Below are 27,334 nucleotides of genomic sequence, written 5' to 3'. Positions count from 1 at the left end.
ATGTTATATTAACACTCAAAAAAGTATCTATAGACAGATGAGATCAAGATGTTTCTGAAAGCATATTAAAGTTTAAAATTAAAAAATTTTCTGACTATACCCACCATATTCAACAAATAGCATATTCCCCCCCCAAACCCCCCCCCCCACATATCCATTATGAATTTGTTAATTGGAAAAAACTAACACCAATTACTAAATAAATTATAATTATGAACAAATGCAAAATTTGCTGACAGGGAAAATATCCAACTGGCACAGCTATATAAATAATTTCTTGCCAGTGAAACAAAAATGCACAATAAAGCCTGTCCCAGTGTAGAAAATTCAGGGTAGAAAATTTCATTCCTCAGGACCTGGGGACTACACTTTATTGCATAAAGGAGAAATCCTGGCATACTAAGACCAGCTGTGCAAAAATGGCAACACTTAAAATGTGTCCATAAAAAAAAAAAAAAACCAATCAGTACAAGTTTGGCAGAGTTAGAAATGTTTTCATGACTTGGCAAAGTTAGTGAACACATGCAATACACATTTGAAAAATTGACTGGGCTGGACCAGAAAGCACTGTTATTTACTGTAACAGGTGTTATCCAGGGACAGCAGGCAGATATTCTCACATGTGGGTGACATCATCCACAGAGCCCCGATGCGGACAGCTGCAAAAGCAATTTTGCTTTAAAAACTGTAGAAAGTTCGCAACTGACTGCACTGCACATGCGCAAGTGCCTTCCCGCCCAACTTAGAGCGTGCGTCTCCTCAGTTTAGATAGTTAGCTAAGAAGTCAACCAGGGGAGGTGGGTGGGTTGTGAGAATATCTTCCTGCTGTCCCTGGATAACACATGTTACAGTAACTAACTGTGCTTTATCCCAGGAAAAGCAGACAATATATTCCCACATGTGGGTGACCTCCAAGATAATCAGAAAGGGACGGTAGAAGTGTTAGTATTTCAAATTTGATTTTCTAAAAAGCTAAGTGGCCAAAGGACCCTTCCTGTCTGGAAAAAAGTTCCAGACAGTAATGAGAGGTGGAAGATATGAACCAAGGAGAAAAATAGCAGCTTTACTTATTCTGTCAATCAGAATAGAGTGAGAAAAATTATTGAACCTGCCAAACTCAAACTTTTAGAGGGCTGTGACTCGATTGTCTATTTGCAACCCAGCCTGAGTATAACAGAACAATAAAAATGCAGCCAACTTGTTGGCTATTAATCTCCTGGAAACAGGATGCCCCAACTTGTTAAGGTCAAGACAAAAAGTTTTGGAGATTATCTGTATGATACAGTCTTCTGCAAATAAGTAGCTAATGCTCGTTTGCAGTCTAGATCAGTGGTTCCCAACTCTGTTCTGGTGGCCCACCAGGCCAATCGGGTTTTCAGGATAGCCCTAATGAATATGCATGGAACAGATTTGCATGCCTGTCACTTCCATTATATGCAAATCTCTCTCATGCATATTCATTAGGGCTAGCTTGAAAACTCAATTGGCCTGGTGGTCCTCCAGGACAGGGTTGGGAACCACTGGTCTAGAGTATGAAGAGTCGATTCTCCTAGATGAGAATAAGACTTGGAAAGATTACTGGTAGCACAATCGATTGGTTGGGATAAAATTCAGTGATAATCCATGAAAAGAAGTGTATATTCAGTGACAACCATAGATAAAAACACTGAATGAGAGCAAAGCACAATGTTGTCATGGAGGAACACTGTAAATAGTGCATCCGCTACTAATGGCTCAAGTCTATTCACTCTTTTGGTAAGAGATGAGAAAGAGAAGTTTCCTAGTAGGAAAACTATAGACATTGATTCAAATGTAAACTTCGCAACTGGATAGGAACCACATTAAGATCCCATACCACCGAGAGGTGGTTGTACATTGAAAAGTCTTTTTAGAAATCTATGAATGAGAGGATGAGCAGTAATAGATTTACCATCCACAGGTCTGTAAAATGTAGTAATATTAGTAAGATAAACTCCAAGAAAGAGAGTTTGAGACTAGAATCCGATAAATGGAGGAGAGAAGTCAAAATAAGAGAAAAATCACAGAAATAACTTCAGATGCTAATGAGGAATAAGATACCAAGTAGAAAAAAGGTGTCCATTGTTGCTGGTAACACTGCAGAACAGCTGGTGTTCAGGAAGCTGTTAATATCAATACAATAAGCTAAGAGAGATGAGGAACAGCTGAACTCAGCTTGAGAAATACCAAACTGTCAGGTGCTAAAACTGAAGACTGGAATGTATAGCCCAAATCTTGACTGCATAAGAATAGATGAAAAGATTGGCAAAGGTATTGGCTTCGACTGAGTTGAAAAAGAAGCAAAATCAAAGTAGTCTGGGCCACCGAGGAGCTATCAGAATCATGGTGGCAATTTCCCACGAGCTGAACAAGTGTCTGAAAGAAAAAGAAGACTGGTACACATCTGAAAGCTGGTTTGTCCGATTCAGAAGAATACCATCCACTTTTGGGAAATGAGGCACATACAGCTTGGAGTAAAAATGGAGTAGCTGATCATCATGGGGAAACACAAGGAAATCTACTTGTGGAGTCTCCCATATGGAAGAGATGGAATGGAGAGTTGTTAAATCCAGAGTTCATTCATGAGGTGGAAAAATTTGCTTCTGAACCTGTTAGTCAGAAAAAAAATTACGATCCCTTTGAATGTAAACAACCTTGAGAAAAGCGCTGTGAGGAAGTGCCTAATTCCGAATCTCTTGAAGTTTTTGCTAGGTGAGGAGAAAAAAAAAAACTTTGCTCCACTTGGCTAGTTTACATAGCCTATTTCTACTTGATCATACGTATGGACTAGATCTGAGAGTACTAGAAACTTGAAATGCATAGGTCATGTCGATGAGCTGATCAAGAATAGATTGAGTAATCTGTGACAAGGACTGAGGGGGGAAGCGTTTGAAAAAGCAACTCTCTGAAAAGATGGACAAAAGCATCCAGCACAATAGTGATTGACAAAGTGACAAAGTGGAATATGTTGCGACAGAGTGTCTATCACCTACGAGCACTGTGAAGGCAGGACCCATTAAGGCAGGGGTGTCCAATGTCAGTCCTCGAGGGCCGCAATCCAGTCGGGTTTTCAGGATTTCCCCAATGAATATGCATTGAAAGCAGTGCATGCAAATAGATCTCATGCATATTCATTGGGGAAATCCTGAAAACCCGACTGGATTGCGGCCCTCGAGGACCGACATTGGACACCCCTGCATTAAGGTATTCGTAGAAGAAGCCCTGCAAAGGGAGTCACGTGGTATAAAGGTTTTGCCAGAAAATGACCAAATGGAAATAGGATGTTCTGATATTGTTAAGTAAGAGACACTAAGTTAAATAGTGTCTGGTAGGGCTCCGATGTAATGGAGGTTTTTGGAAAAAAACTTAAATCAAAGTGTGAAAAAACAAAAAGAAGAGCAGTCTGTTGTGTCGCTAAGAGTGCACCCTGAGACACAAGATTCTGAAAGAGCCAACTGATCAGCTAACGACTGAAAAGGCTCTGCGACCTCCAGCTTGCTGCTACATCAGGTACTCACAGTTAATGCTCTGAAAGAGGATACCAAGTTGGTAGAGAAAAAGGAATATGCCATACTAATGAAACACCTGTTGGAAACACAGGCTAACATTGGTGATATAGTGGAAGGCATTGAGTAAAGAAAACCCAGTTTATCCTGCATGTAGCAATATCTGTTGCAGGGTTGAAAAAGGCGGGAAAACTAACTGACAGGCTCTACACCCATGTTAGTCTCTGCCATATCATGCCCAGAGTGGAAAGTAATCTTAACTGAAAGGAAAACAAACGACACATGGTGATCTGGTCCTAGGCACTGGAAGCACCACTGGTGTGGGTCAGTTAGTGAAATAGAGTGTGGGCACCTGCCACACTTGTTGAAACCAGTTAACAGATGGGACATGGAAGGGAAGAACCGCCTCAGTCCAAAGAAAACATTTGTTGGAAAACACAGGCCAACATTGATATACAGGCTAACATTGATACAGTGGTAGCTGTACCAGCAAGACAAGAAAGAAGACAAGGCCTTGAACCAATATCCCTGTAAAGAAAGTTGTCAGCTAAGAAGACAAGACCTTGAACCAATATCCCTGTAAGGAAAGTTGTCAGCTATCACCTAGGAAGCCATTCAGACCTTTCCCCATGCTACAGAGAGGGAAAGAACTGCTGGAGGTATTCACCAGTCAGCACTAACGACATCGCCATTTATCTGCTTCCCCACTTTCTACTGCTAATGGTACCTCAGCCTTCAAACCAACCTCTCCCCTCTATCCTACCTTCCCAAAGGTAATATGAGTGCTGATTCTTTTGAGGAAAATGCCTTGCTTTGACACAGGTATGTTAACCACTATTTTCTACCTCTGTTAAGTTCATTCAATTTGTACCATCTTTTAATCTTTGTAAATCGCATAGAACTTCACGGTCCTGCGGTATATAAAAACTGTTATTATTATTATTATTTTGAAACGGCAGGAGCCCATCCAACAGGCTGTTGCAGGCAGACATTAGTGGTGCAGTGGCAGCCTGATTCTGAAGTGATGATTTGAAATAGGTTAGCATGGTCTTAACCCAGTATTTCAATTACGGGTGAAGTAAAAGTTATAACTGAAGACTCTATAGGTCAATATAGAATTTCAGTATAACCGCCTTTCAACATACTGTTGTATTAAGACATTGGTGATACAGTGGTAGTATGATGCTGAAGGAATTTGAACACATCTGACAGGCTGTATACCGATAGTAGTCTCTGCTATATCATGATTGAAGACATTGATGGAGCAGAGGCATGTTGTCTGAAGACATTGGTAGTACAGTGGCAGCATGATGCTGAAGTAGTGAGAGATCATCCGTCTGATGTCGAGAAGCATGGCTCAAAGACGATGAACAGTGGCATCAAGGTCATCCTGGTACCTGCACTAGGTATGGAGCGGCGCTCAGGTTGGGCCAGTACGGGACGAACAAAATCTAATTAAATTCAAGTCAGGCTTAAAGACATTCTTATTTCAAGATGCTTTCAATTGAACCTAGAATCACTTTTTTCTCCTTTCAAATCTTCTCTTTTTTGTTTCTCCTTCTCCATTTTTCTACCTCCTCCTGCGAATAAGTACTTGCCTCTACAATGCCACCCTATCCCTTTCGTCCTATCCTTTCCCCACCCCCCCCTCTTTCTCTAAACTTTGTAACTTCTCCCCTCCTCCCCCCACTTTCCTCACTATCCAGTTTGTCTAGTCTATGTCTTCTATGTTCACTTTATTTTATAATATTTTTAGCCTATACAAAACTTTGTTAACCGGCCAGATATTCACTTGATGGTCGGGATATTAAAAAACTAATAAACTTGGAAACTTGGAAACTTGGAGTGAGCTTTGAAACATGCTTCCAAACTCTAGCATCGAGCTTAGTAGTAGGCGTAGAAAAAACTCTGGAAGTCACCACCAACACTGTGATAGACCGATGTATGAGAAAATAGTTGGAGGAATCTAACCTATAGCCTCTACAGACATGATAGATTTTCCAGTATAGACCTTAACGGAAGAGGCAATTCGACATCTGCAAGTAAGGTGGACAGTAATCAGGAAGAGGAATCCAACGTTACAGGGTGTACACCCATGATAAATCCTCTTATCGTATTAGAAATGTCCAAATCAGCATGGAGACAGAGTTCAGTTTTGAAGAAGGTCTGTAAACAGTCCAATGAAGTGAAAAATAAAGGTCCAGAAGAAAACATCATCAAAACAACAAAATGTTGTATGGATGTTGCATCAAGACAGAAAAAAAGAACAGGAGGAATGAAGTACTTTAAAGTCAATTTTTATTTTTTTTTCACCATTGGGTATTGAGCAGGTACCCAGGATTGTTGGTGGTACGTTCAGCATCATCGGTACCACATTGCTGATGATACCCTCAGCACTACATCGGTTTTCCGGTACCGCTGGAACATGCAAAGTGAAAGAGAGCATGAAGCTGCTTTTGAAAGGCCTGCCCCGATATCTGGGACTTGGATGCCTGTCTCACGGGCGTCACCAGTATGTTCAAAAGTACTGATACCATTGATTTCGGTATGAGTATCCTTCAGTACCCTTGGTACCATTTGCACCATCGGTACCCTTGATACTGGTGGCAGATGAAAGACACTGGAACCCGTTAGGCCTGGCTGTTGGTACCCGAAGTGTCACAGCTTGCCTAAAAAGGGAGTTTCGAAAAAATATAACCTTTGTTGAAATTAGGCAAGACACAAGGTGATCACAGTAAAGTCGGCACGAATGTACTCAATGCCATAATGACTTGCGATATAGTCCTCCGTTGTTCTTTAAGATGAGTGAACATTCCCCAAAATAGGCAAGATATTGACAAGGAAACTGCCGCAGTCAAAATTTAATCCGAGACTGAGGTGATGTAAAGAGGCCCCGGCAACAAGAAGCCCGTAAGGGAAAAAAAACTCGTTAGTTTGGAGGAGTTTTTTTTTCTGGTTTTTGGTTTTAAAACCAAAAGGAAAATACACGTGAGCGGGAAGGTAAGGCAATAAAATGAAGAGCAGTTGAAAAAGCCGACTTCTTAGCTCTGCAGAAAAAACAGAAACCGTGGAGACGTGCGCCCTAAGTTGGGCGGGAAGGCACTCATGAATGCGCAGTGCGGTCAGTCACAAACTTTCTACAGTTCTTAAAGCAAAATTGCTTTTGCAGCTTTTGCATCGGGGCTCCATAAATGATGTCACCCACATGTGAGAATATGCTGCCTGCTTGTCCTGGGATAAATGAATTTACAACTGTAGTTTAAAAAAAATTACTGTACAGTAGAATCTCAGTTATCTGGCACCCATGGGGATTAGATGCCAGATAACTGTTTTTCTCAATTCTCTCCTCCCTCCTGCACCGAAGAACCAGCGCAGCAGTGGTCCTGAGCCACAAGGTCCCCACTCTCAAGCCCCGAAGCAGCAGAAACAGGCGACGGTCCTGAGCTGCGAACCCCCTCGCTCCCTCCCTCCCTTCCTTCTCTAAAGTAGCAGCCGGTCAAGCAGAAGGCAGTGCTCAAAACAGGCTGCTTATGGCCAGCCCCGACAGGGCTTTCCTCTGATGCATCAGGAAGGGAGGGAGGAAGCAAAGGGTTTCATGGCTCAGGACCACCACCTGCTTCTACTGCTTCAGAGCTTGAAAGAAGGAGGGGGGCTTTGCAGGTCATGACCGCTACCGCGCTGGTACTTCGGGCGAGAGGGATTCGCATCTCAGCTGCTTCGAGGCTTGGAGGTTTGAAGGAGGGGGGATTTGTGGCTCAGGACTGCCGCCGTGCTGGTGCTTCAGGGCAGCAGTTCACACCTCAGCTGCTTCGGGGCTTGAGGGATGGCGGCGGGTTTGTGGCTCAGGACTGCTGCCGCGCTAGTGCTTCAGATCAGGAGGGAGATGGGGTTCATGGCACAGGACTGCTACCACTTCTATTGCTTTGAGGCTTGAGGGACAACTGCCGTTGGTACTTCAGGCGACTTTTTTTTCCTCAGCTAGTCAGTTGGGTGATAGTACCGGTTAACTGAGATTCTACTGCATATACTCCAATATAAACTGAGATTTTTTCGCCAAAGTATGGCCCACAAATGGGAATTTTGGTTTACAATGTATATTCAAAGTCCTCCCCAGTTCTGCACCACCCACTTCCTCCTGGACCAATCACAGGCCTCCCCCAAGCCTACCTTAAGCTCTGGTGGTCCAGTGGTGAACTAGGACAGGAGTAATCCCTTCTGTGTCCTGTCCAGGCTGGCTTTGCACCATCCAGTCCCCCTCCTGACCCCACTGCAGGCCTTCCTTATGCCCTGGTGATCCAGCGGTGATATGGGGCAGAATCAATCCTACACTCCTGCTCCATGAAGTCTTGCTAAAGAAAGTGACTTGGAACTCAAGGCTGGCAATTCTCTTTTTTTTTTTTTTTGGGGGGGGGGAGACTGCATGGAGCAGGAAAGCACAGTTACTTACCGTAACAGTTGTTATCCAGGGACAGCAGGCAGATATTCTCAACATATGGGTGACGTCTCCGACGGAGCCCCGCAGCGGACAGTCTCGAAAGCAAACTTGCTTGAAGATCTTTGAGCTTTCGAGTGCTGCTTCGTGCATGTACGCGTGTCTTCCCGCCCGAACTAGGGGACGCGTCTCCTGTGAGGATCCTCAGTCCAGATACCTAGCTAAGAAGCCAACCAGGGGAGGTGGGAGGGTTGTGAGAATATCTGCCTGCTGTCCCTGGATAACAACTGTTACAGTAAGTAACTGGCTTTATCCCAGGACAAGCATGCAGCATATTCTCAACATATCTCCAAGCTAAGCAAAATGTGATGGAGGGAAAGTTGGCAATTTAAGAAAAAAGATTTTGCAAAACAGATTGGCCAAAATGGCCATCCCTCCTGGATAGAGTATCCAGACAGTAATGAGAGGTGAAAGTATGAACCGAGGACCAAGTGGCAGTCTTGCAGATTTCCTCAAGAGGAGTTGATCTGAGGAAAGCTACAGACGCCACCATAGCTCGAACTTTGTGGCCCGTCACTCGACCCTGCAGAGGAAGACCAGCCTGAGCATAGCAAAAAGAGATGCAAGCAGCCATCCAGTTGGAGATGGTACGTTTCAAAATAGGACGTCCCAACTTATTCGGATCATAGGAGATGAAAAGTTGAGGAGATATTCTGTGAGGTTGAGTGCATTGGAGGTAGAATGACAAGGCACGTTTGCAGTCCAAAGTGTGAAGTGCCGCTTCCCCAGGATGAGAATGAGGCTTTGGAAAAAATACTGGCAGAACAATAGATTGATTGATGTGAAATTCTGAAACAACTTTAGGTAAGAATTTAGGATGAGTACGGAGGACCACGTTGTCATGGTGAAAAACTGTGAAAGGTGGGTCCGCAACCAAAGCTTGTAACTCACTGACTCTTCGAGCAGATGTGAGGGCAATCAGGAATACAGCTTTCCAAGTGAGATACTTGAGGTGAGCTTTGTCAAGTGGTTCAAAAGGAGGTTTCATCAGTTGAGCCAAAACAACATTAAGATCCCAAACCACTGGAGGCAGTTTAAGTGGTGGATGAAGATTAAAAAGTCCCTTCATAAAACGGGAAACCATGGGTTGTGCAGAGAGAGGTTTCCCATCAAGAGGCTGATGAAAAGCAGCAATAGCACTGAGATGGACTCGAATATATGTAGATTGAAGTCCAGATTGTGCCAAGTGAAGCAAATAGTCCAGAACAGATGCCAAGGAAGAAGACATTGGCTATGGCTGACGTGTGGAACACCAAACAGAAAACCTAGTCCATTTCTGGCCATAACACTGTCGAGTGGACGGCTTCCTGGAAGCAAGTAAAATATCGTGAACAGACTGAGAAAACTGAGAAGAGTCTGTTATGTAGAAAGGTACCATGCTGTCAAGTGTAGAGACTGTAGATTGGGATGAAGCAAGGATCCTTGACCCTGAGTGAGCAGAGAAGAAAAAACTGGCAGAAGTAGAGGCTCCCTGGTGCTGAGTTGAAGTAGAAGGGAGTACCACGGTTGTCTGGGCCACCGAGGAGCTATCAGAATCACGGTGGCGTGCTCTGACTTTAGTTTGACTAGAGTCCTGAGAATCAAATGAAATGGAGGAAAGGAATAAAGGAACTGAGCCCTCCAGTCCAGGAGAAACGCATCCGTTTCCAGACGTTGAGGAGTGTAAATGCGGGAACAAAACTGAGGCAGTTTGAAGTTGAGGGGGGACGCAATAAGATCTATCTGGGGGGTCTCCCAGCGGGCAAATATTTGACGAAGTGTGGGAGAATTGAGTGTCCATTCGTGAGGTTGTAGAAAACGACTCAATTTGTCCGCTAAACAGTTGCGTTGACCCTGAATGTAGACAGCTCTGAGGAAGATGTTGTGAAGAATTGCCCAATGCCAAAGCTTCAGAGTTTCCTGACATAGGAAGTGAGATCCCATACCTCCCTGTTTGTTGACATAATACATGGCCATTTGGTTGCCTGTCCGAACAAGAACCACCATGTCGTGGAGGAGATGCTGAAAAGCTTTGAGAGCATAGAAGATCGCTCTGAGTTCCAACAGATTGATATGACACTGATGGTCTGTTGGGAAGTCCATAGACCCTGAGTATGGAGACCATCGATATGGGCTCCCCAGGCGTAGGCGGACGAATCGGTTGTGAGAACCTTCTGATGAGGGAGATTGTGGAACAGTAAACCTCTGGAAAGATTGGAAGAGAACATCCACCAATGCAGAGACTTCTGCAACAAAGGAGTTATTGTAATTTGTTGAGATGGCGGGCCCGTGGCTTGTTGCCATTGAGATGCCAGGGTCCACTGAGGAATGCAAAGGTGAAGTCTGGCAAAAGGAGTCACATGAACTGTAGAAGCCATGTGATCGAGCAGAACCATCATTTGCTGTGCAGAAATGGATGGAAGACGAGAGACCTGATGACAAAGTCGAATGAGGGTACCTTGACGTGGTTGTGGAAGGCATGCTCTCAGGTGGACAGTGTTCAGAGTTGCCCCAATGAACTGGAGAGATTGAGATGGGGCTAACTGAGACTTGGGAAAGTTTATCTGGAACCCCAGACTTTGGAGGAATATAATAGTCTGTTGGGTTGCTGCAATAACCCCTGGAAGAGAGGGGGCCTTGATGAGCCAGTCGTCTAGGTATGGAAATACTTGAAGACCTTGGGTGCGAAGAGCTGCAGCTACCATCACCAGACATTTTGTAAATACTCTGGGGGATGAGGCCAAGCCGAAAGGAAGAACTCTGTACTGCAGATGAAGATCCCCCACTTTGAATCTGAGGTACTTGCGAAAGGCTGGATGAATGGGGATACGAGTATAAGCCTCCTTGAGATCCAGCGAGCACATCCAATCTCCCTGATCCATCAGGGAATACAAAGTCGGCAAAGAGAGCATCAGAAACTTCTCTTTGACTAGAAATTAGTTGAGAGCTCTGAGGTCCAGAATAGGTCTCAAATCCCCCATCTTCTTCGGAACCAGAAAGTAGCGGGAATAGAACCCCAAGTTCCGCTGGGACAGAGGAATCTCCTCGACAGCTCGAAGATGAAGAAGAGCCTGGGCCTCTTGAAGAAGAAGGGGAAGTTGCGACTGATTGGAAGGACACGCTCTTGGAGGGTGATCTGGAGGTACCTGAAGTAAGCGAAGAGAGTATCCCTCTCGTAGGATGGTAAGAACTCAGAGATCTGAGGCGATGAGCTCCGATTTGTGATAAAAAGTGGACAGGCGACCCCCTGTGGGAAGAGGAGAATTCTGAAATAGGGAGATTGGAATGCTCAAGCTGAGAACATCAAAAAGGCTGAGCTGTCTTGGTGGCAGCAGGGATTTGTGACTTCTGCTGACACTGCTGCTGCTGAAGACGGCGAGGTGGAGGCCTGGAAAAAGCAGGAGTCATTTTCTGAGGGTAACGACGTGGAGTCTGTTTATACACCCTAGCTGGTGTAGTCTTGGGTTTAGGGCGAATGAGAGAAGCAAAAGAGCATTCATGTTCTGAGAGACGCTTAGTGGCTGCTTCAATAGAGTCATCAAATAACTCATTCCCTTGACAAGGCAGATTTGCCAAACGATCCTGGAGATTGGGTTCCATGTCAACAATACGTAGCCATGCCAGTCTATGCATGACTACAGCAAAGGAAGAGACTCAAAGGCATCATATGAGGCTTGCAACATGAAGAGTCTCAACTGAGAAAGAGTCTTGAGGATTTGCTTGAACTCAGAAAGACATGTCTTTGAAATATCCGGATAAAAGGAAGGCAACAATTTGAGAAAATGGTTGAAATAATTGGTGAAAATGTAATTATAGTTAAGAATTCGATTTGCCATCATCATATTTTGGTATAAACGGCGACCAAACTTATCCATAGTACGACCCTCCCTGCCTGCCCCTGGAGGGACTGTAGTATAGATCTTGAAAGGATGAGCTTTCATCAAAGATGATTCCACCACCAAGGATTGATGAGAGAGTTGGGACTTCTCAAACCCCTTACAGGGAACAGTACGATAACGGGATTCCAGCTTAGATGGGATAGCAGTAATGGAATAAGGAGTCTCCATGTTACGAATGAAAGTCTGTTTAAGAACTGGAGTCATGGGCAATCTCAAAGACTCTTTAAGTGGATGAGGAAGTTCCATGTCTGCCAAATATTCAGGAGTATATTTGGAGTCTGAATGAAGGTCCAGTTTGAGAGCTTGTCCCATGTTAAACACAAACTTGGCAAAGGAAGTTGACTTGGGATCAGAGGAGAAGGACTACGAGATTTTGGAGCCGCCGAGTAGGAAGGAGAAGCCTCCCTAGAGTATTGAGAGACTGGTTCAGAGTCGAGTTGCATTGTCACAGAAGAAGCTGCACTGTGAGGTGGAGTCATGGAATGTTTTCACTTCAGGCTCCGTGATGGAGAAGCACCCGGAGTGCGAGGCACAGAATGAGTCGAAGCAGGAGAAGAGTCCCGGCAAGCCGGCTTTGAAGGAGGAGTCCTCGACCTGGATGGATTTTGGGTCGAGGCTGAGTGCAGTCGAGACCTGTGCTTCGAGGTGGAAGAGCGAGGCAGAGAAGTCTCGGTATCCAGAGAAGAGTGCACTGCAGAGGACTCACGACAAAGCCTGGAAGCAAGATGCCTTGAATGCTTCGAGCGGTGCTTCGAACGAGGTAATTCAGGTGAGGAATCACTGGAGGACAACCGCTTCGATGCACGAGACCTGCCTCAAGACACGAGGACTGGAGGATCTGGTTGGGTCTCAGGCTGGTCTACCCGAGGCAGAGTCGAGGTCGGAAGCAGTTGAGCCACGATGGAGGATATCTGAGTGGTCAAGATGGACTTGAGCATGTCCTCGAGCATTGGCACCGAGACAGAAGGATCTGATCTCGTAGGTGCAGCAGTGCGCTCCAAAGAGGGGCGACCTCGAAGGCGAGTATTCCCCTATCTTGGAGGCACGCTTAGAAGGCAGGCGCAAGGAGGACTCTGGTGGCTTCTTAGGTACGGCACCTGAAAGAGACACAGGAGACTTACCCATCGAGGACGTCTACACAGAGGTCACTGTCGAGACCTTCAAGGGGTCGAAGCCAGTGCAGGAGTGGAAGTCATGGTCGAGGCCTTCGAGACCGAAGCTCCAGCCGACGCCAAGGTTGAGGCCTTCGAGACCGGAACTCCCATCGACATCGGATCGAGGCCTTCGAGACCGGGGCCGTCGCCGGGGTCGAAGCCGAAGTCTTGTCCGAAGGTTGCTCCATGTCACCAAAAAGTTGTCAAAATTGGGCACACCTACGACGAAAAGCTCAAGGTGTAAGAGTGAAACAGCGGTGACAGTCTTCTGGTGAATGAACCGAACCCAAACACTGTAAACAACGACAGTGAGGATCGGTGATAGAAATCACCCGATTAAACTGACGACAGCGCTTAAACCCGGTAAGAGGCCGGGACATAGAAAAAATAAAGTCCGTGTCGAACGAAGTGAGCGGTTGGGCCTAGGCCCAAGGCTCACCGACCGGACGAAAGGAGCGGTAGAAAAAACAATTAGTTATATATATATATATATATATATTTTTTTTTTTTTTTTACACAGAAAAGAAAGACACAGCAACCGAACTTTAAAAATAAAAGAAACAGCCGCGGTGAATAGAAGGTAAAATTATGGTCTTACCTGTTAATTTTCTTTCCTTTAGAAGCAGCAGATGAATCCAGAGACGAGTGGGTATAGCTCACATCGACCAGCAGGTGGAGATAGAGAACTGATTAACAGTTGGCCTTAAAGCCTGGTGTTCCTCCTGTTGATTCAGTTATGCACTTTGCCCAAGCATCCCGAAAGGAGAATGAGCATCCACAAAACTTCATTCCAGTAGAAAATGTGCCCCTCAGCAATGAAATAATACAATTACCAACCATATCCCAACTAAACAAATAAACAAACACCCTACACACAGACAGTGCACTTGGGGAGGGGCTCTGGATTCATCTGCTGCTTCTAAAGGAAAGAAAATTAACAGGTAAGACTATAATTTTACCTTCCATAGCAAAGCAGCAGATGAATCCAGAGACGAGTGGGATGTAGCAAAGCAAACTCAAACCGGGTGGGACGCCAATGCCGCCTCTGCCAGCACTGCAGCGCCAAAACTTGCCTCCGAACGGGCCGCTACGTCTAAACGGTAATGCTTTGAAAAGGTATTTCCCGACGACCAAGTGGCCGCCCGGCAAATTTCCTCTAAAGACATCCCCCCGGACTCCGCCCAAGACGTAGCCAATGCCCGAGTGGAATGAGCATGAAGGTGCTCCGGTACTTTCTTCCCTGTCAACACATAAGCCGAAGCAATAGTTTCCTTGACCCAACGCGCAACGGACGCTTTAGACGCCGCCATCCCCTTGTTTTTACCCGCGAACAACACAAAGAGATGGTCCGACCTACGAAAATCATTCGTCACCCCCAAATAATGGAGAAGCATACGTCGTACATCCAGTAGACGCAAAGACAAAAATCGTTTTCCCCAATCCTCCTTCCGGAAGGATGGGAGGAACAAACTCTGGTTCACATGAAAGGAAGAAATAACCTTAGGCAGGAAGGACGGCACCGTCCGCACCGACACCCCAGTTTCCGAAAAACGTAAAAAGGGTTCTCTGCAAGAAAGCGCCTGTAGTTCCGATACTCGCCTTGCTGAAGCCATCGCCACCAAAAACACTGTTTTCAGCGTGACATCTTTCAAAGTGGCCGCTGACAGGGGCTCAAAAGGTGCCCCCTGCAACTTCCCAAGGACAAGTTTAAGGTTCCATGTTGGACAAATTCGCTTTACCGGCGGGCGGATATGGTGAACCCCCTTGAGGAAACGGACCACGTCCGGCTGTGAAGCAAGCGTCGAGCGAGCCACCCGGCCCCTGTAACAGGCAATGGCCGCCACCTGAACCTTTAAAGAGTTATAGGCTAACCCTTTCTCTACGCCCTCCTGCAGGAAAGCAAGAATAGCCGGCAGAGATGCATGGAAGGGCGCAATTCCCTGTCGTCCGCACCATGCATCAAAAATCTTCCAGACTCTCGCATAGGAGGCTGAAATCGAAATTTTCTTAGCTTTAAGCAGGGTGGCAATCACCTGTTCTGAATAGCCCTTCTTTTTTGGCCTTGACTGCTCAATAGCCAGGCCGTAAGACCAAAGCGGGCCGGATCTTCCATCAAGATTGGACCCTGAGTTAGTAAGTCCGGAGTTACCTGGAACGTTACCCGATCGCCTACAGAAAGCTGAATCAGATCTGCGTACCACGGCCGACGCGGCCAATCCGGAGCCACCAGGATCACTCTGCCGTGAAAGCGAGAGATGCGTTGTAACACCCGACCTATCATGGGCCAAGGCGGGAACACATACAGAAGGGAATTTGGAGGCCATGGGAGAGCTAACGCGTCCACCCCCTCCGAGCCCTTCTCCTTGCGTCTGCTGAAGAACCGAGGCAACTTCGCATTGCGGGACGAGGCCATGAGATCCATCTCTGGCAACCCCCAACGACGGACTAGCAGGCCGAACGCTCGAGCAGACAACTCCCACTCGCCCGGATCTAGAAGATTTCTGCTGAGGAAGTCCGCTTGCACGTTTTTGTGACCTGCAATGTGTGCCGCCGACAGAAGCGGAACATGCCCCTCTGCCCACCGAAACAATCTTCTTGCCTCTTCGGCCAACTGTGGACTCCGGGTGCCCCCCTGACGATTGACATATGCGACCGCCGTGACACTGTCCGAAAAGATCCTGGTCGGCCTGTCCTGAATCAGTGACTGAAAAGCCCGCAGCGCCAGCCTGATCGCTCTTAATTCCAGCAAATTGATGGGCCACTGGGCCTCCTGGAAGGACCACACCCCCTGCACTGAAGTTTGCAGGCACTGGGCCCCCCAGCCCCGCAGACTGGCATCCGTTGTAACTACCACCCAGTCCGGCGTGGCCAACGGCATGCCCCTCCAAAGATGCAACTCGTGGAGCCACCAGTGCATGCTGCGAGCTGCTCGAAGACTCCATTGGAGACGCACATTGTAGTTCAGAGAAGCTGGGGACCAGCGAGAGAGCAGAGACTGTTGTAAGGGCCTCATGTGGCACCGCGCCCAGGGGACCACCTCCAGAGTCGCCACCATGGAGCCCAGAACCTGTACATAATCCCAAACTCGAGGTCTGGCCGACCCGAGAAGTAGGCGAATCTGAGCCTGCAATTTCTCCCCCCGGTCTCGGGGTAGAAACACTTTCCCTAGAGCCGTGTCGAACCGCACCCCCAGATGCACCAACGACTGCGACGGGGACAGAAAACTCTTGGGAAAGTTGACAATCCACCCCAACGACTGAAGGAGAGAGATTACTCTCTGAGTTACCGACAAACTCTCCTGTCTGGACGAGGCGCGGATCAACCAGTCGTCTAAGTAAGGGTGTACCCGAATCCCTTCCTTGCGTAGAAAGGCGGCTACCACCACCATGACTTTGGAAAAGGTGCGGGGAGCCGTTGCCAGGCCAAAGGGCATTGCCCGAAACTGATAATGCTGGCCAAGAATCGCAAACCGCAGATACCGCTGATGCGGAGGCCAGATCGGGATATGGAGGTACGCCTCCTTGAGATCGAGGGACGTGAGGAACTCTCCCGGTCTTACAGCCGCAATAACCGAGCGTACCGTCTCCATCCGGAAATGGCGAACACTGAGAAATCTGTTGACCCCTTTGAGATCCAGCACCGGTCTGAATGACCCCCCCTTCTTTGGTACAATGAAGTAAAGGGAATATATACCGCGGCCTACCTCTTCCGGGGGCACCGGTACCACCGCCCCCAGATCGAGCAGCACCTGAAGAGTCATGCGGACCGCGTCTCCCTTGGCCGCCCCATTGCACGGGGACACCAAGAAAGAATCTATGACGGGAGAGGCGAACTCCAACTTGTACCCTTCTTGAACAATGTCCAACACCCACTGATCTGACGTGATTGTGGCCCACTCCGCCCGGAACGCCGAAAGCCGGCCCCCTAAGGGAAAGGCAGAGGGAGCCAAGCCCCCGTCATTGTGGAGTGCGATTGGCTGGGGTACGTGTTTGCTGCCCTGAAGAGGGTTTCGTCGTACGAAAGGAACCCCTCTGCTGAAACCTAGGTCTCGAAGCAGAGAACGAACCAGATGCAGATCTGAAGAAAGGTTTACCAGACCTGGATCGCCTAACATCCCTGAAGCGCGGTCTAGACGATGAGGACCTCACCGGGGGCTTAGCCCTATCCTCCGGTAAACGCTGAGTTTTGGTATCCCCAAAATCCTTCACCAGTTTATCTAAATCTTCTCCAAACAATAAACCCCCTTTAAAAGGGAGTCTCACCAGCCGAAGCTTGGATGCTGCATCTGCCGCCCAATGACGGAGCCATAAGGATCTGCGTGATACCACCGAAAGAGACATCTGTTTCGCAGACGCCCGAATAATATCATATAAGGAGTCTGCCAAATAAGCCAAGCCTGACTCCAAATCAGCCAGCTCCGAAGGGACAGAACCCCCAGACTCCATTAAATTATCGGTCATCCCTTGCGACCACTGCAGACATGCTCGCGCCGCATAAGAGCTGCAGATTGCGGCCTGTAAGGTAACCGCAGCTACTTCAAAGGACATCTTTAATGAAGATTCAATCTTCCTATCCTGCGCATCCTTCAATGTAACCCCCCCTTCCACCGGTAAGGTAGTCTTTTTGGTTACCGCTGCCACCAAAGCGTCCACCCTGGGTAATCTAAACTTATCCAGTTCAGTCGGGTCAACCGGATACAAGAGCCGCATGGCTTTTGCCACTCTTAAACTGGCCTCCGGCGTATCCCATTGCGCCGAGATCAGCTCCTGCATGGCTTCATGCACCAGAAAGGATTTAGGTGGCCTACGTGTACCTGCCATCAGGGGGTTACCCGACACCTTAGCATCTGCCTGAGAAATATTCAACCCCTGCAAAGCCTTAGAAATCAAGGAAGCCAGTTCCTCTCTATGAAACAGCCGGAGAGCTGAAGGATCATCAACTTCCCTACCCGGGGGATCCTCTGCTTCCCAATCTAAGACCTCACCTTCCTCCAACGATTCAGGAAGAGAGAAAGGGGATAATGGAAAATTACCTTCTGCGTCCGCGGTCGCGAGTCTGCGTTTTTTCGCCCCCTGCGACCGCCCAGGCGACAACATAGGACCCGTAGCCGGTCCGGTATTATCATAGGTCAAACCAGTAGAGGTGGACGGCCCAGGGAGGGACGGACCGGTCACCGGTACTGACTGGGCAGGCTGCAAGCCCTGCAGCAGAAATGCTCGGTGCAACAACATAATAAATTCAGGGGAGAAGGCACTCAATCCAAGTGACGCTGACCCGCTCAGATCCATGCCTGGGCGCGAAGCCGCGACGTCCCCAAGCGGTCCCGGCTTCCCGAACGCCGCTGACCCCCCCCCTCAGCCGTGGAAGAGTCTTGCAGCACCCCCGAGTCGCTCTTGAGAACCGGGGACTTAGACCGTGCCTCTCTGACACGGGAGATGGCTATATCACAAGCCTGCAGGAAAGCGTCTTCTGCCGGTGAATCCGAACAACCGACAGAACAGATGCCGGACAGTGCTCTGCGCTTCCCACAGCGCGAGCACCGCTGGCTAGCTTCCGCTGCCATCTCACAAACCGGCGGCTCAAAAAACTTTTTTTTTTTTTTTTTTTGTTGCACACACGTGGCGACTCGCCACCGACCGCCGACTCCGCCCACCAGCTACCGCGGTCTTCGTGAACGAGAAATCGAACACAGCCCAATAAATCAGAAAGCCAAAAACTTACTCACCAACCTTTCCCCCGCTCAATCTGGCCAGGTTACAGCTGGTAATTGCCCTGAAAGCCGACTCGAAAACGGCCCGGCTCAGCACAAGCAGGAAGTCCTTTTTTTTTTTTTTTTATACTGGAATGAAGAAACAAACTCCTACAGTGGCCAAGGAAATCCCTCAAACAAACGGAGGGGAGGGTGGAGAAGGGACCTGGGAGGGCCCAGGTGTAGCTCCCAAAGCCGGCACCGCTCAGCCAGGCACCCCTGTCCTACTGAAGAGAACTAGTCTCAACAGAGGAAGCCACCGGAACACCACCTAAACCGGCCCCAGCCAGAATCCAGGAGCTAACGAGTAAGCTCCATCCCTGCTGGGAGATAGAGCAAAACTGAATCAACAGGAGGAACACCAGGCTTTAAGGCCAACTGTTAATCAGTTCTCTATCTCCACCTGCTGGTCGATGTGAGCTATACCCACTCGTCTCTGGATTCATCTGCTGCTTTGCTATGGAAGGCAAATTTTGCTGCAGAGCTGAAGAAAAAAACGTCTTCTTGGCTCCGCGGAAAATAACGAACTGAGGATCCTCACAGGAGATGCGCCCCTAGTTCGGGCGAGAAGGCATGCACACATGCGCGGTGCAGCACTCGAAAGCTCAAAGTCTTCAAGCAAGTTTGCTTTCGAGACTGTCCGCTGTGGGACTCCGTCGGTGACGTCACCCATATGTTGAGAATATGCTGCCTGCTTGTCCTGGAATAATGTAGGATAATTGCTTCTGCCCTACATCATCACTGGACCACCATGGCTTAAGTCAGGCTCAGAGAGAGGCCTGCCATAGGTCAGGAGAGGGGACTGGGTGCAGAGTGCAAGAAAGGCCATCACGCCTCAGGGAAGGCAAGAATGTGGACGTCAGGGAAAAGGAGGAAGGAGAGAAAGCATTACTGGCCCTTAAATATAAGCTGATGGTTTATGTTTGAGTCAACCTTTTCCCCCCTTTTTATGGGGGGGTGGTTTACCTTGGTTTATATTCGGATGGGTTTATATTTGAGTATATATTTTAAATCAAGCAAGCTAAACAGCATAGTTTATAATTATGATAAAAAAGCCAAAACAGGAAATTCTCTTTAGATTCTTCACATGATTGAAACGCTAACAAACAATGAAATGCTAACAAACCCTAAATCAGTTTGAATGTAATGGTAACTTCAGAAACAACCATATTTAAAAAATTACACAATACTATATTATCCAGATAATTTAATAGCATTCAAAATAAGTAATAGTTCTATTCAACCATTCATGCTGACCTAAAGCCTATTAACAAATAATTTAAATACAGAGTGTACTTACTTCCTTCCTTGAAATGCTGACGCAGCTGTTGGTGAAGGGATTGGGCTGCCATTCCCAAAAGACCATGCTTGTGGTGAGGCAGTAGGGATAGTCCCAAAATTCCCATTCAACAGGGCTCTAGAAAGACTAGAACATATATATTTTATTAAAATATAATACTTATCATAAAGGAAAATAATTTTTAGTCAAAATTTGATTTCTACCCTATACATCTAATCTTTCCAAATATTTATATGGCAGCAGTATTAGCTTCCACAAAGATCAAACCTAGTTTTTTATTATTAGTTATTTTTATACTGCCTATCATTAATTGTTGCACCTTCATCTGGCAATATCTTAGAACCTACTGCTTGCCCTGACAATTTTTAGACACTACACTTCGAGGGCAATTTTAGAGACTGTCATGCATAAAATGCTGATACAAGTGCATTAGCATGGTCTTATAAAATTAGGCCATGGCAAGTATGTATGATACAAAAAGGCATGCACATAGGTAGAGTATGGGCAGAATCACAATGTATGCACATGTTTTATAAAAGGCACATAAAATGCATGCTATTCAGCTGCTCTTAAGTAGGTGTAATTTTCATGCCATGAATGTGGGTACTATTGAAGAATTTGCACTACTATAGTATTTTAGAGTCACATAGGTGATTATAACACTTATTTTAGAAAAATATTGATTCCCAACATGCCGAAACAGAGATCCATGTATTTGAAACATCCAAACCCCAATTTTGCAAAAGCAGTCCAATACTGCAAAAGTTATTCACGAATTTTCAATATTCGCGGGTCGGCTCTGCCCCTAACCCCTGCGATTATTGAGGGAGGAGTGTAACAGGCTCTGTGACAGCTTCAGGTATTACACACATTCTGAACAAAGCTGCATGAAGGTCCTAGTAGTAGCCTAGTGGTTAGTGCAGTGCAGGTTCAAATCCCACTTTAAATTTATTTATTTTTTTATTGTGCGACTTCCAGGAAAAGAAAAATAACTACTGTACCAGAATGTACACCACTTCAATAGTCTTCAGGCTTGCAGGTAACTTAAATATTTAGATATAATAGGTATTTTTCTGTTTCCGGAAGGCTCACAATTTCAATGGAGTTAAAGTGGGATTTTCTAAGAATGATGCCATACCGACATCCATATCCCTTGTTTTCCCCACTTCATAATTTGGATGTTCCATTTTGTAAAATGGATGGACATTTCCAGGACATTGACACCCATTTCATGTACCTTGGAATCCGAACACCCCAGAACTAGAACTTTTTTTTAAATTAAATTTTGCCCCAGAATCCGAATGCTGCTTTGAAATCCAAATGTAAGGGAACTGCAAGCATTGCTCAGCCCAAAACGTCCCCTCTGACGCAGCTTCCTGTTTCCGCCTGGGAGGGAAGCTTTGGGCTGAGCACCGCTTGCAGTTGCCATTGCCAATCTTGCTGCCTCTGCCAGTGTGTTTACTGTTAAATTTATTGGAAAATCTAAGTTTGTGGGACCAAGGAACGGATTAATCGTTTCTATTATTTTCAATGGGAAAAATTGTCTTGGAACTCAAACGGGATTCTGGAACGGATTAAGTTTGGATTCCAAAGTACCACTGTACTGTATTTTTGAAGAGGAAATCTCTACTTATTTCTTGTTTGAAAACACATGTGAGATGGACATCCCTATTCTGACTTGGATGTTCTTTTGAAAATGCCACTTTACATGTCTTTATAAACATAACCAAAGTAAACACCTTCTCACTCAGTTAACTTAGGCTCCCAAACCTTTATTTTGCTTCACCTTTCTGTATACTTTTGATAGTGCCATTACAGAACAGAACAAAAAAGTTTTAAAAAAAATTTTTAGTCTCTCTTCAGTGCCTAACAGAAATGAGGCATCATTTTTCAAATGTCCAGCAGAACTTGGAAAATTATACCTATGAGTACAGCCACTGTAATTGGCACAGTGGGAAAACTGCAGACAAGGACTTGAGCAACTAAGGAATGGTATTTGTTCTGGTCTGGAGTGTTTTTACAACACAGTAAGATACAGAGGTTGGTGTGTTGGGGGATTATATATTATTGTATTTAATATGCTGTTCTTTGCTCTATAAGATTGACCAGCTTGAAAGAACAAGTATTGAAATATTTACTACATGGTTAAAACATGTGAAGTGAAGAGAACATTAAGCCAATATAATAATATACAATTTGGTAGCAATTCTTAAATGGTAAACATCGTATAGAATCTCTTTCCTGTGCTATGAGGAGGGGAATATGTAAGACATGTTTAAGTAAATTGTTTTCATATCTTCAGCAACAGCCAAACCAGAAACCCACAAAACACCAGAAGAACCACCGATACCCCAAGGCTCAACAAAGCAAAACAAGTCTAGTACGAATGGCCAAAAAAAGGACTGGAAACCTGGGTATACAAATGCATCCTTATTATATTTTTTATTATGTTTTATATTGATGTAATTTATTTATGCATTGTGTATATAGTGATGTAGTTGGGGTTTTTTATATACTGTATGCATATGTATGTGTATATATATATATATATATATATAGTTGGGGGTTTTATATACTGTATATATATATATATATATATATAGTTGGGGGTTTTATATACTGTGTATATATATATATATATATATATATATAGTTGGGGGTTTTATATACTGTATATATATATATATATATATAGTTGGGGGTTTTATATACTGTATATATATATATATATATAGTTGGGGGTTTTATATAGTGTATATATATATATATATACACACACACACAGTATACAGTTTGATATGTTCAATGCAGCTGGTTTCATTTTCAATCTTAGAATTGTTTGGATTCCTGAGATGCAGGCAGTCACGCTGGAATACAGCCCTTGTCAAGTCCTTCTGAATCTGATGGTTTGTAATCTACTGTTTTACCTCAAATAAAGGACACCTCTGTATACCTGGGGTTCTAATCCCCTCTTTGGCCATCCCTACTGGACTTGTTTTGCCAAAACAAAAACCCAGCAGTTGAGTTCTTTTGGTGTTTTCAATTCTAAAACCACTGTAGTACTCTTATTTAAAAAAAAAAAATGTAGCACTTCAAATGAACATAATAACAGTATTTAGGTGCTGCCAGTTTCAGAGTGCATTCTGACCCTACCAAAGAACAATTTTTACTTAAGAGCCCTATTCCATAAGAATTTTTTCCACAGAGAAAAAAGTATTTTAGAATACCCCATCTTCTACCTTATCATTGACCCAAGTAAAACTTGTGGGACTAAAGAAACAACTGAACCAACATTATTCATTTCAAGTATTAAATCACTGAACTTCAGTTGTTTGGTTGCCAAGGGTTACATAACCATGAATGTTGATGCTTTATCCTAGCAACCACTTCCTCTGTTCCTTTCCTTTATTCTCCCTCAACCCCTACTATTCCTCCCTTCTTCACCCCCTTCCCCCCCCCCCGATAGCAACATGCCTTTTAGGTGCTAGAGTGTATTCTGGCTTGTGATCAGCAAAAGACTGCTTCCTTACCAATGCTTCAAAGGTAGCACTAATAAACCCTAGCAACTAAAATAGAAGGAATCAAGGAGAAGACTGCATACTTAAGAGTGGGAAAATGTTGACTAACAAAGGTGCGAGGGACAAGACTAGAATTGTAGAAAAATTAATTTCTGGGCATCTTTATTAACATTCTGGTCTGCCTGTTAATTTAGGATTACTAAAAAGAAAAAAAAAATCACAGCTAACTTCCAGTCCACACAAAAATAGCATTACTTACTAATCATTTTTTTAAAATGCACATAGTAACATAGTAACATAGTAAATGATGGCAGATAAAGACCTGAACAGTCCATCTACACAATTTTTTTAAAATAAATTTATCACTAAAATAAACATTACACACAGTTTTAATAGCTTTTAACTGACTCAAGCAAAAGAACCTTGACTCTTGATAACTTATTAAATACTTATATTACCCAAAAACTAACTGTACATCAATTTTCACACTGATATAAGTCTCAAAAGTTAACGTACAGCTACTCAAATAGTGATCAACTGAAAAAAAATTTTATATTGCTTCCAAATAAGTCTAAAACAAAGAAAATCCTGAAAAAAATCTCTGAGCTGAAGTAAGCTTCAAAATTGTGTTTAAGCTCGCATTAGCCACTTCAACTAAAAGGGACCAACCAATAACCCTGACATTATATAGAAACATGTCAATAACTCATTATAAGGAATCCTGAAAATAAATACACGCATCATTTTTTAAGTTCATCTATCCTACATATTTTAGGCATAAAAGCAAAAAACAAACATGCGAGCCCACACCAGTGAGGGCTTTCAGTTAGGATTTGCTGGGGGGGGGGTGTCAATACCTGCAGTTTCCGTAGCTCCCTACACAAGAATAACACGGGGACACATTTGTCTTTGTCTCCACAGGATCTATCTCCATCCCATCCCTGACAGTTCTGTCCCTATTTTGTCCATCGCACCTTTAGTATATGCTATAGTGCAAGGGTAGGGAACTCCGGTCCTCGAGTCGGGTTTTCAGGATTTCCCCAATGAATATGCATTGAAAGCAGTGTATGCAAATAGATCTCATGCATATTCATTGGGGAAATCCTGAAAACCCGACTGGAATACGGCTCTCGAGGACCGGAGTTCCCTACCCCTGCTTAGTGGATCCTCCTCCACTGCCATCCTGCTATCAGTCAGTGTGCCTTAGGGCTCTGTCCTGGGATCACCTTTTTTTTCCCCATCTATACATCTTCCCTTGGTACTCTAATCTCTTTCAGTATCACCTCCATGCTGATGACTCACAGATCTATCTTTATATACCTGAAATCTCAACAGACATTCAATCCCAGGTTTCCTGACATTGCTACCTGGATGTCTCACCACTACATAAAATTAAACAAGGCCAAAACTGAGCTCCTTATCTTTCCACCTAAACCAGTGGTCTCAAACTCGGGGGCCACATGCAGCCCCTCAGGTACTATTTTGAAGCCCCCAGTATGTTTATCATAATCACAAAAGTAAAATAAAACAGTTTATTGATCATATGTCTCTTTAGCTATAAATTACAATATTATTAAGACTTAGCCAAAAGGAAAGATTTATAAACTATAAAGTTTTACCTCATGCAAAATTGTCATTTCTTTAAATAAGACATTAACTATTTTTTTCTGAGGCCCTCCAAGTACCTACAAATCTAAAATGTGGCCCTGCAAAGGGTTTGAGTTTGAGACCACTGACCTAACCCATCTCTCCCGTTCTCTATTTCTATGAACATCACCCTCATCCTCCCTGTCTCGTTGGCTCACAACCTTGGGATAATCTTTGACATCTCTTTCCTTCTCTTCACAAATCCAACAGAACTCCAAAACCTGTTGTTTCTTTCTCTATAATATCGCTAGAATCAGACCCTTCCTTTCTGTGTGCACTGCCAAGACCCTCATCATTTCTTGCCTGGATTACTACAACCTGCTTTCTCATTGGCCCTCCGCTAAACTATCTCTCTCCCCTTCAATCTGTTCAGAACTCTGCTGCGTGCCTCATGTTGCACAAATGTCACTATGACCATATACTCCTCTCAAGTCACTTCATTGGTTCCCTATCTTTTCCCCACACACAGTTCAAACTCCTCTTACTGACCTACAAGTGTATTCGCTCTGCAACTCCTCAGTATCTTTCCACACACTCCCCCACCCACCCCAGCACTCCGCTCATTGGATAAGTCTCTCTTATCTGTACCTTACTCCTGTATGGCCAATTCCAGACTCCATCTCTTCTACTTTGCTGCACCATATGCCTGGAACTGCCTTCCTCGGTATGTCAGACTCAGTTTCTGGCAGTATTCAAATTCAGACTCAAAACTGAAGATGCTTTCAAGTCCAAACTCCAACCCACCTGCTAAGCACCAATATTGCCTTATCATTCCCTCTGTAATTCCCCTACCTGCTAAGAACCAATATTTGCCTTATCATTCCCTCTGTAATTCCCCCACCTGAGCACTGTGTACTGATGCACCTTTTTGTCCAGTTTGTCTATCTTTGAGCAGGGACTGTCTTTTCTTTTGATGTACAGAGCTGTGTACGTCTAGTAGCACTATAGAAATATTTAATAGTAGTAATAGTAGTATCCCTGCAAGCTTTGTCCTCATCTGCACAAGCCTGGAACACTTACAATTTTAAAGTGTTCGAGGCTTGTGCTGCTGAGGACAGAGCAAGAAGGGATGGGCAGGGACAGAACTCGCAGGTAAGGAGATAAGATTCCGCGGGGACAGAAACAAATTTGACCCAGTGTTGTCATTCTCTGCTCCCTACATCAATAATGTGCTTACGTGCCTATTATTTCAAATGTAAATTTAAGTTCCTCGGAGTCATGGATGAGCGAGCGAGTGAGTTACAAATAAATAAAGGAGTCACTCCTTAGACTCTTTCCCTTTATAGTTAAAAGGCCTACACATTGACAAGCCCCACAACTACTGTCATCACTGGTTTCTTAGCAGCAGCAGCTACCAGTGTGCGAACTAAGAGGCGCTGCCGTGCCGAATCGGCTCCCCGGGGCCCTTACCTAGCATTGCGCAGGTTAAGCTGCGCTTCGATAAACTGCTGGGGAGAGAACAGCGCAGGCGGCAAGCCGGCCGGGAGATTGTTGAAGAAATTGTTTGGGGGCGGAGGAAACGGGGGGCGGCCCAAGTTAGGGGAATTCGGGAACATGCTCCTCTCCGCCGAAAGTAAACATCAGGCTAGGACAAATCCGGCAGCCGGGTCGCCCCGCGCGACCCGGCTCTGAGCGCTGGGCGTATGGGTGCCAAGTCACCACTCCGTATGACTACCGGCTGCCAACAACGTCCCCCTCAACGCCCCCACTGAAGTAAGAGAGAGAAACAGCTCACAAGCACCCAACTCCACTACAAGATGGCCACGGACCGACTGGAACGCGCTTGTTGACGTCAGACGCAAGCGTGTATCCAACGCGAAACAATCATTGTGCCCATGCGCATAAGAGAGCCGGTACTTTTCTTCTCTTCAGGCTGATACTTTGCAATCAATGTTACCCGATCTATACGAATAAGGCGTTGGGAGGTTTGTAGCGATGTGTCTAATGTTACCCAATTGAGCTCTGAGTGGTGGCGCTGAGGTTCTAAATAAGTTAGAAAGTGAAGGGATGCAAGTTAACTGATAGAAAGTTATACTATCGGTTGAAATCATTGGTTAATGTTACCCTCAGCC

At 45.3% G+C, this 27,334-nt stretch overlaps 1 protein-coding gene across 7 annotated transcripts in view; it reads right to left on the bottom strand.

The window, feature by feature from the left end:
* The window catches only part of TENT2 (terminal nucleotidyltransferase 2), a 237,693-nt gene extending 210,587 nt beyond the window's left edge, over window positions 1-27,106 (bottom strand). The window contains exons 1-2 of one of the 7 annotated variants that reach the window (XR_004537976.1): window positions 26,673-27,091; window positions 20,098-20,223 (exon numbers count right to left, since the gene is read on the bottom strand). Coding sequence is in view for 6 of the 7 variants with exons in the window: in XM_033929630.1 (XP_033785521.1) it covers window positions 20,098-20,223; window positions 26,673-26,818 (272 nt within the window). In the remaining variant the exon portion in view is untranslated. Of the gene's footprint in view, window positions 1-20,097; window positions 20,224-25,850; window positions 26,622-26,672 lie in introns of those variants that run through there. The other 6 variants (XM_033929678.1, XM_033929630.1, XM_033929621.1 and 3 more) reach the window with 6 other exon arrangements.
* Between the last annotated feature and the right edge of the window lie 228 nt (window positions 27,107-27,334).

The sequence above is a fragment of the Geotrypetes seraphini genome, chromosome 1 (assembly GCF_902459505.1).
Source record: "Geotrypetes seraphini chromosome 1, aGeoSer1.1, whole genome shotgun sequence".
Taxonomy (NCBI): domain Eukaryota; kingdom Metazoa; phylum Chordata; class Amphibia; order Gymnophiona; family Dermophiidae; genus Geotrypetes; species Geotrypetes seraphini.
This window is presented reverse-complemented; position numbering and strand designations above follow the sequence as displayed.